Source organism: Uranotaenia lowii, chromosome 2 (genome assembly GCF_029784155.1).
Source record: "Uranotaenia lowii strain MFRU-FL chromosome 2, ASM2978415v1, whole genome shotgun sequence".
Lineage (NCBI taxonomy): Eukaryota > Metazoa > Arthropoda > Insecta > Diptera > Culicidae > Uranotaenia > Uranotaenia lowii.
This window is the reverse complement of record NC_073692.1, coordinates 50,938,111-50,948,821: the sequence shown is the minus strand read 5'-3', so window position 1 is coordinate 50,948,821 and position 10,711 is coordinate 50,938,111. Positions and strand designations below refer to the sequence as shown.

Below are 10,711 nucleotides of genomic sequence, written 5' to 3'. Positions count from 1 at the left end.
AAATCGTTATTTAAATTATTATGTATCAACATGAAAGACATGGTTCCGATTTTGGTTTAGTTAAGATTTGTAAAAATGCTTTTAAAAAATTTGCAAAAAGTCCAATATTTGATCAAAACGCGGTGAATCCGTGCACCGTGCACCCATAGTGAAAAACCATGTATATAACACAAATTTTCATTTGAATCTATAAAAGTCTTTACTCTTTACCTTTAGCATGCAAAAAATTGATTTTGGATGAATGGCGGTGAATCCGTGCACTCATGATAAATTCCTCTACTTTAAAAAAAATATGAAATTTGGAAATTTGAAGTATTTGGCTCATCTGACTCAAAAGGTTGCCGACCACTTGTGTAGGAGATTGTGGTGGGCCGCTAAAAAAAATCTTCTCATTCTCCCATACTCAAATTAATTTATTTATTTATGAAGTCAAAATAGCGAACATGCAAACAGACTTGCTGCTAGCTTGCGAGACTTTCTCAGCTGTAACTTTAAATGTGATCATTTGATGAATTAAAATTCTTAGCTAGATTTAAGCATGTCTGTAGAATTTCTACACACGTGCTACACCCAAAATTCAGCCTCTGTGCCAATGGCGTGTAGTCAATTACATAGCATTATTGGAACAAGAAGATAACGCGACCGGTGCTGATTCGATTTGCTCCCACTGGCATTAATCTCCCAAGTTAACCGAATTGCGTATGTCTGAAAGAAACAAAATAAAAACGTTTGCACGTCCCTCCCTATCGCATCACAAAACGAAGAAGGATGGAAATAAATACCGGCCAACACCATCACTTCCATCTGTACCGTTGAGCCGTCAACACGTACGCCGGAGCATCGTATCGTTGCTGTGTACCTGCAGGAACATTTTACATTATTTATTTTTTCCTTACCTGTATTTCAATCAGCACTTTTCAGTGCTAAAATTATTTTCATTTTCTTTTATTCATATTTTCTCTTTTCTTTCCAGCATGGGGAAGTCTTCGGCCGGCTCGAGGGCCGGAAGAAAACGGATTGCTGAACCTAATCCAGGGCCATCTGCCAAAAAAGTTGAAATTTCTAATTCATTCGATGTCCTTCATAACATCGGTGATGAGGAAATATTCATATTTAATTCTGATAAGAGTACTAAGAAACCTTCTTCTTCTTCTTATACTCTTAAAAACGAAAAGATTCCACCAATAACGGTCACGATTCCTGACTTCAATGCCTTTCGAAAAGAAATCGTCACTTCCGTCAAGGATGTGAAGATTTCTTTTCAGATCGGTCGAAGGGGAACTGCTCGTATATTGGCGGAATCTTTTAATGATTTTCAAAAAATTTTAAATTATTTGAATACTCTTATTTAATTTTTGGCATTTCGGCGAGTTGTGAAAATTCAAGGTAGAATATTTAGAAAGAACATGAAAGTATTATGAATATAAGAAAATATGAATATAAGAAAATAAGATAACAGAATCACTTGGCTAAAGAAGGGGGGAAATGGGATAACAAAAATTACAACACAATTCACCACGATGCATTTGGCAAAAAAGTAAGGCATCGGATGGATAATATGCGAAAAACAAAAGTAGCAACCATCCGATGTACCTGAAAAAGTAGCACGCATCGATAGAATTGGCTTAGCAATAGAACAGCACATGTGAGCGCTGCTTGGGTGATTTTTTGCCCGGTCGGACACAATCTCACATGTGTTCGACCCGTCCGTGTTTCAATGTGGGTAGGAATGCGATGGGTTTCTTCATCGCTTCCTATCAACATTGAAACGGCGCGCGGCAAAGAATCACGCAAGTAGTTCAAAAGCTGTTCACACAACAAAAGCCCTGCTCACATTTTTCACCAACTATTCAATTTCTTCTACCCAAAGCGCTCTAGCTTTGATCTTTCCACCTATAATACTTTCATGTTCTTTCTAAATATTCTACCTTGAATTTTCACAACTCGCCGAAATGCCAAAAATTAAATAAGAATATATCCCAGCGGCGATTAAAATAAGATAACAATTATTTGAATAATAAAAAACACCAATTTTTTACGTACGACACTAGAAGTGATCGTCCATTTAAAGTTGTACTTCGTGGTCTCACTGGCGATCAGACACCGGATGAGATCACAGCTGAATTAAATTCTTTGTTAGGTTTTTCTCCAATTCAAGTAATTCAAATGAGGAAAAGAACCAACACGAATAATATCAGTAGTGTTGGTTTTGCTCCTGAACTTTATTTGATCCATTTTAAAAAGGATCAGGTTAATAATTTGCAAATTCTTGAAAAGGCTCGTCTTATGTTTCATTGTCGAGTCAAATTCGAACCTTTTCGTAAATCTTCTACCAATTTTCTTCAAAATATTACGCAATGTCGTCGTTGTCAAGCTTTTTGTCATGGCACTAAAAATTGTAGAATGAATGCCAGATGCATGTTTTGCGGCTCATTCGATCATGAAAAATCTAAATGCCTTTTTGGTGGTGATAAGCCAAAAACAGAATTTTTTTAAGTGTGCAAATTGCGCAGGTAATCATTCCTCGAATTCGCTAGACTGTCCCATCAGGGCAAAAATTATTGCTTCTAGGAAAAATCCCAAAGTTTCCAGAAAAGTTTCTTCTCCTCCTTCCTCTTTTTCGTCTTCACACGTCGGGCCGGCAAACAACCTGCCTGTTCGCATTCAGCCTCGGTCTACATTGGAATCACGGCTGGGTAATACCCGAAGTGATTTTAATGTTACCTGGGCTGATTCTGCGCCCCAGACTCGTTGTTTATCGTTCTCAGAGGTGGTTGAAAATGGGTTGCCCTCTTCAGGTTTAACTAATAAAAATGGGAAAAAACCAAGTCTCAACGTTCATGCGAAGGCTTGGGAAAATCCCCGAAATTCAAATACTTTTTCTTCTCCTTCCTCTTCTGATTCTAACAATTTTGTTGATTTGGGTGAGATTACTGAGGAAAAATTAAAATTTTTGCATCAAAATTTAATGGAAATGATGCAACTTATGTTGAAAGCAAATTCAATGTTTGAAGCTTTCCAAACTTCTTTTAATTATGCTAACAAAATTATTATGACTTTACGATTCCCTCATGGATCCAAATAGATGTTTAAATATTATGAATTGGAACGCTAGATCTTTGCTGGCTAACCAAGACGAGTTCTTTTTATTTTTGAAAACTCAAAACATACATATTGCTGCCATCACTGAAACTTTTTTAAAGCCAGACAATAACTTGAAAAGCAATGCTTTCTTTAAAATTTTACGAAATGATCGACTTGATCGACAAGGTGGGGGTGTAGCTATTGTCATCAATAGTCGTCTCAAATTTAAACTTCTTCCTTCTTTCAATACAAAAGTCTTAGAAACAATTGGAATTGAATTAGAAACTTCTATGGGGAAAATTATAATTGTTGCCGCATATTTGCCTTTTCAATGTAGCGGTGAACAGAAAAATTTTTTGAAGGGAGATTTACAAAAACTCACCAGAAATAAATCTAAATTTTTTATTATTGGTGACTTTAATGCAAAACACCGATCTTGGAATAATATTTCATCAAATTCAAATGGGAATATTTTGTTTAATGACTGCTCTGCAGGTTATTATACTGTTGAATATCCTAATGGGCATACTTGTTTTTCTTCAATTAGAAATCCCTCCACAATTGATTTGGTTCTAACGGATTTAGGCGAGCATTGTAGTCAATTAGTTACTCATGCGGACCTCGATTCAGACCACCTTCCAGTAACATTTTCTTTATCCCAAAGTCCCATTGAAAACCCTTTAAAATCAACTTTTAACTTTCAAAAGGCTAACTGGGAGCGATATATGAATTTTATTGAACGTAATTTAGATGTAAACGTTCCACTGAATTCAATAGAAGATATTGATTTGGCTGTAGAAAATTTGACAACTGCAATAGTCAATGCTAAAGCCGCTTCAATACCTAAAGTTAAACATAAATTCAATCAACCTTTAATTGATGATGATCTTCAGTTTTTGATACGACTGAAAAACATTCGTCGACGCCAATATCAACGTACTAGAGATCCTTATTTGAAATTAATTTATTGCGACCTTCAAAAAGAGATCAAACGTCGTTTAAATTTCATTCGTAATGAAAATTTTGCTAAAGCAGTAGAGGACATAAAACCCTACTCAAAGCCATTTTGGAAATTAACTAAAATTTTGAAAAAGCCCCAGAAGCCAATTCCTACTTTGAAAGATGGGGATAAACTTCTTTTAACTAATTCAGAAAAGGCTCAAAAATTAGCCCAACAATTTGAGTCTGCTCATGATTTTAATTTAAACGTTGTAAGTCCAATTGATGCTCAAATTTCCCTAGAATTTGATGATATTCTTTCTAAGCAAAATGTATTTGAAAGTTCTTGTGAGACAAATATTGATGAACTTAAATTGATTTTCAAAAAATTTAAAAATATGAAAGCTCCAGGGGAAGATGGGATTTTCTATATTCTTCTTAAAAAGTTGCCTGAAAGCACTTTAAATTTTTTAGTTAAAATTTTCAACAAATGTTTTCACTTGGCCTATTTTCCCAATAAATGGAAAAATGCCAAAGTAACTCCAATTTTGAAACCTGGAAAAAGTGCTTCAGAGCCTTCAAGTTATCGACCAATTAGTTTGCTTCCATCTTTAAGTAAACTATTTGAGAGAGTTATTTTGAATAGAATGATGATTCACATTAATCAGAATTCCATTTTCCCTGATGAACAATTTGGTTTTCGTCATGGACATTCTACTACACATCAACTTTTGAGTGTAACTAATATGATTAACGCTAGCAAATCTGAAGGTTATTCAACTGGTGTTGCTCTTCTTGATATTGAAAAAGCTTTTGACAGTGTTTGGCACAAAGGTTTAGTAGCTAAATTAGCTCGATTTGATTTTCCTGTATATCTCACCAAAATTATTCAAAATTATTTGACTAGCCGAACCTTACAAGTAAGCTATCAAAATTCATGCTCTGAAAGGACACCCATTAGAGCTGGTGTCCCTCAAGGCAGTATACTTGGGCCAATTTTATACAATATTTTTACTTCTGATCTTCCTGATGTACCAGAAGGAAAAGGTAGAAGATTATTTGCTGATGATACTTTGCTTTCAGCAAAAGGTCGAAATTTACGGGTGGTACGCAGTAGATTGCAACAAAATTTAAATTCCTTTTTGAATTACTTGAAAATGTGGAAAATTTCTCCTAACGCTTCCAAAACTCAACTTATTTTATTTCCCCATAAGCCAAGAGCAAATTTTTTAAAACCTAATGAAAATCATTCCATAACTTTTAATGGGGTTTCATTAGAATGGTCTGATCACGTGAAGTACTTGGGACTTATACTTGATCGGAATCTTACTTTTAAAAATCACATTGAAGATATTCAATCTAAATGTAATAAATACACTAAATCTCTTTATTCTCTCATCAACAGGAAATCCCGGTTGTGTCTGCGAAATAAGATGCTCATCTACAAACAAGTTTTCCGACCAGCGATCATGTATGCAGTTCCGATTTGGTCTAGCTGCTGCGCGACGAGGAAGAAAGTCATCCAGAGGATTCAGAACAAAGTTCTGAAAATGATTTTGCGGCTTCCACCTTGGCACAGCACCGAAGATCTTCATCGGATTGCAGGCATTGAATCTATCGAAGAGATGGCCAACAAAATCATCTCCAACTTCAGAGGCAAATCGATGCAGTCTTCCATCGCAGAGATTCGTTCTCTTTATGTTTAGTTTAATTTTAAGATAGTGTTTAGTTTTAAGTATAAAATATTTTTGCTATTACAGGATGTTCTCCTACATTAAAAACTTGATTGCGCTCAGCAAATTAAAATCTTATAAATAAATTTTTATAATCTAGTTACTTATAGGGCTATGAACAGTTCATTATTGAGCTGAACACCTAGTTTAATGCAATAATGTAATATAAGTGTAATCATGATTTGATACAAATAAAGACATATTTAAAAAAAAAAAAACCGGCCAACACCAGGCAGCCAGCGAACCGAGCACTGTGCGTGTGAATGTAGCAAAAGCAACAACAAAAATATCCTTCTAATTCAATCCACCAGCACCGGCAAACCACGGCCAAGCTGTGCATGTGTATGCAGTAAAAGCAACAAAAAAAACATTGCTTCAATTCAATCCACCGGCAAACAACCACGGCTAAGCTGTGCGTGTGTATGTAGCAAAAGCAACAACAAAAACATTCCTTCAGTTCACCGGCAAACAACCATCGGCCAAGCTGCCCGGCTTTAGCAGCTGTGTATATGTAGCGTGTGTATGTAATAGCAAATAGCAGGTAGTAAGCAAACACAGTTCTCATTCAATAGGTTTCCCGTTCCTTCACCCCCGTTCTCTTTCCCGTTTCCATCGCAAGACAAAGGAATGCCTTGAAAGGAGGCCAAACGCCGGGAAGCCTCCGTCGTGCGTTTTTTTTTGTGATTGATCGGTGGCAGAAAGCCTATGAAAAACAGCCCTCGTCCTGCATGAAGCTCAAATAGTACACTGGTTAAGATGTCGGACTGGCAAGACGATTTGAATGGTGATATGAGTTCGAATCTTCCCACGGCGCTGTGGTTTTTAATTTTATTTTCTTGTTTCTGGGATGGATTATCCAATAGGAACTAAATCCCATTAAATGTTTTTCTTGTTTCGCTTGAATGTAGTGGTCATGCATAATTTTGGTTGGAAGCCGAGTCCTTATGCCAGTTACGGTTTTTCAAACATACCGTCTTCGGCACAGTGCACATTTCAGAGCATTATCGGCACAGAGATTTGCTAAAAAGGCATTGGATTTCTGTTACCTCTTCTATGGGTGTACACAGTACTGCCACTGTTTCCAATTATTGTATTTCCTATGATCGATCCCTTTCCATAGCACCGAAATTTTTAAAAGTTAAGCAAGATCGGATTTATTCCAGAAATTTTCGGCTCACCCTACCACATTTTATTTACGAATCAGTCACAGGTGATTTTTTTTTCAAAGTCACTTCGTCAACAGCTGATGAAGGTTGAAGAGCTTTCTTATCTAAAGTCTAATCATGCGAAGAAGCAATTCTTGTTCAAGGAATATTTCAAGAAGGTAGTGCCAAGGTAGCCCTGCTATAGTATTGGTACTGACTGTGTCGTCACAATCACAAAAAATCTATTAATTTTTTTTGGAAATATGCCTTTTTCGTTGATAATTTGGAGAAATTGCTGGACACTTTTAAAACATGTTATTCTAGAAAAATTCTTGTTCTTCAAGATCGGTGCAAAAAAGTTGGGTTTTCAAGCAATTTTTATTAATTTGCAAATCTCTAAAATTAGTTCAAAGTCTCCTAATAAAGGGTGATACGGTCCAAATTTGGTCAAGGGAAAACGCGTGTAAATCGGTGAAATCGTGTATTTAAAAATCAATTTAAATTTCTCTTTCAAGTTTAATTTATATAAAATTCAGGAAAAATATTCAGTTATGCTTCCGCTTTTCCAAACCCGAATGGCCAGGCCTTACGCTTAACCCCTGCCATCAGATTTTGTACAGCCACCCTGTCCACCTTCTTCGCCGCAGAAAGCCAATTTGCCTTGAACTGCAGTTTTTTTGGTCTTTTTCCTCTTGACAATAGCCCAGTATTTCTCTATTGGGCGGAGCTCTGGCGTGTTGGGAGGGTTCTTGTCCTTGGGAACCACCTGCACGTTGTTGGCGGCGTACCACTCTATGGCCTTTTAACCGTAATGGCAAGATGCCAAATCCGGCCAAAACAGTACGGAACAACCGTGTTTCTTCAGGAAAGGCAGTCCCGGAAGCTATGAAAATGCTGCTGTTCAAGCCACAGCTTGCCAAACCAGATATTTCTTCGCAAACTTTGACAGTTTCATGTGCTTGAAAATACCTGCTACCTTTCCCCTTCCTTTTGCCGTTTAAAACTCCTGTCCCAAAACCTGCTTGAAGTCGGCTTTGACGTAGGATTCGTCGTCCATTACCACGCAGTCAAACTTGGTCAGCATCGTCGTGTACAGCCTCCGGGATCGCGCTTTGGCCGTCGTATTTTGTTTATCATCGCGATTTGGAGTCACTACACTCAGAAATGAAAAAAATATAAATATATTATTTTTCATGCTTTTTCAAGCTTCACCGTGCCCACTCCCAGAGTTATTTCTCGGTGTGTAATAACTGAAATATTTCTCGTCGAGAAATATCTCGGGTATTAAAATTTTGAGAAATATCTACGACAGTGACATCTGGTGGTCATAAACAGAATTAATTTTAAATCGACGGTTGACCTCATGAATTATTATTGATATTAAGAATTATCAGTGGAAAAATAATAAATACTAAATAATAAATTAATTTACTTTTTTTTTATTCATATTATAAATAAACCCTTCATGATGAATGATTATCGTGTTCCTCTATAAATAATTGTGTTAACATTGGCAGGACACTTTGCGACAAGAAAATCGGAACAAGACAAAACTGTAGTGACTTCGTGACTACTTTTAATCTTGCTTGGCAACCACCTGTAAATTGAGAAAGAAAAATGGACAAGGTTAATTTCGACTCTTTTACTACAGCTCTTATAAAGGAGGAAAGCATTATATCACAAAAATGTTGGATACTCCCTACAAGATGTTTCATAACTAAAAATATCATCACCTACCGTCAACAGGCCCGTGCTGATTGGAAAAGCACTACCGATGTCTTGCATGGTGGTATATTTCTATTGCTCAATTTCGTAAAAAGCTAATTCCGGGCATCTATAACGGTTTTATCTGAATTTGAACCTCCTGGAATATTCAAGCCCCCTTCGCAGCGGATAGAGATCAACTGCACTATCCAGGTTTGTCATGCTACTGTTGAGTGTTGAGGCTTTCGAATCGATGGCTGCCCTTTCTTAATCCGGCTGATTACATGCCGGAACACCCGAACGAGACACAATCTGGAGAAAAAAAACATGAGGTGCGAGTTTCGTTTCAAATCAAAACAAAACGACCGCATGACAGATTGAAATATTTCGGAGTTAAATTTTATGCACTGGATGATTTCTCAAGGAGAAATGTTTCCAGTGCATAAAAAATAGTATCGCGATTCATATTTTTTAGTGACTGAACTTATTAATCACCTAAAAATTACAGGATAAATAAATAAAAATAAATTTAATATTTTTTTCATTTCTGAGTGTACATTTTTGTAAGTCGATAGTCCGGCTCGTGTTTTGGCTCGATGCACGGTTGTAGACGATACACCCAGCTTATTTGAGGCATCTCGGAGAGAGAGGTTAGGTTTTCGCTTGAAACTACCGGCAACTCTCTTTGTCGTCTCAGCGGCTTCCGGTTTTCGATTTCCCGCCGATCCAGACTTCCTAGCAGTCGACAAACGTTCCCCAAACACTTTAATTACATTTGTAACGGTTGGTTTGGCAACTTTTAGCGATTTTGTCAGCTTTGCGTGCGAGTAGCTCGGATTTTCGCGATGCGCGAGCAAAATTTTGATACGCTTTGATACATATAAAGTTTGTTGAAGTTCATTTCTTAAACATCATTTTCATACATATGACTCATCCGCATCCGCAATAAAAGTTAAGCTAGACAAATCGCGTGCACCAGACTTTAAGACTTTAGTTATCGTTTAGGTACCACTTCTTCTGATAATCCATAATTTTTCCTTATCTGTCCTAATCAAGACTAATTAAAAACTGTTCCCAATAGGTCTTCAACAAGATCACTTGCAAAGGCTACAGACTATAAATATAGAATTACCGGACCTCGTACATTCAGACCGTATCGTATATCGGGAAAAACAGCAATGAAGATCGCTGTGCTATTCACCGTGGTTGCTCTAGCCGGAGCCTCGAACTATCCGGACGAACCTTTCGGACATCTGAAGCTCGATCCCAAACTAGATTCCCATCAGGCGTTTGAGGAGCAGTGGGATCTTGCGCAAGGAATTTATTTGAAAATACAGCCAGTACTTGAGCTTAATTTCCACAAGACCTATAACGCGTTTGAAAAAATTGACAGGCAGATCTCAGTTCTGTACCAAAATATTTTGGATGCAGGCAAGCTATTGTTGAATGATATTTTACACAACTCTTCGGAAATCCTCGAAAACGTGAATCAAGAAATACAGGGAGCAAATAATATCGTGAGCGAGTGTTTAGAGACTACCGCACAAAAACTTCGCACAATCGGAGAAGAAGCTTTCGCGAAAGCTAATGAGTGCAGCGAAACCTTGATCGAAGAAATTGACAACCTGAAGTTTTCGCTTAATGAATCACTTGCAGCCTATTTCTACGCCGAAATTGAAGAGCTGGAGACTAAATTTCGATATCAATGTTATGATGTAATTGGTGATATTTTTGATCAAGTTAATTGCTTCGTTAGATTTGTAAGTAGTTTTATACCATGTGGTATATTTTATTTAAAAAAAAGCTGATATTGAGCATATTAAACATAAAAATTAATGCTTTGCAGGTACCAACAACAACTAACGCCGCATTTCATATGTTTAAAAAAGTCGAAGAATTCTTCTACGAATATTACAATACCGGAATCCTGAGAGCCGACTATGCCCATAAGTGTTTCATCGATGTCATTGATCTGGTGCGAGCTGACGCTAAGACGGCTAAGGAAGAGTTTTACGAATGCTTACAACAACCTGGATCATGAGACGCACCCTAACTAGAACTGAAACATCGACCAAAAGAAGAGAGGAATGCTTAGCAATTTTTTTT

General features: G+C 37.0%; 1 protein-coding gene across 1 annotated transcript; it reads left to right on the top strand.

Annotated features, from left to right (window-relative positions):
- The first annotated feature begins 9,767 nt into the window (after positions 1-9,767).
- On the top strand, positions 9,768-10,711 carry LOC129741876 (uncharacterized). The gene is made up of 2 exons (XM_055733688.1): positions 9,768-10,365; positions 10,452-10,711. The coding sequence occupies exons 1-2, from the start codon at positions 9,784-9,786 to the stop codon at positions 10,644-10,646; spliced, it is 777 nt and encodes a 258-aa protein (XP_055589663.1). The 5' UTR covers positions 9,768-9,783; the 3' UTR covers positions 10,647-10,711.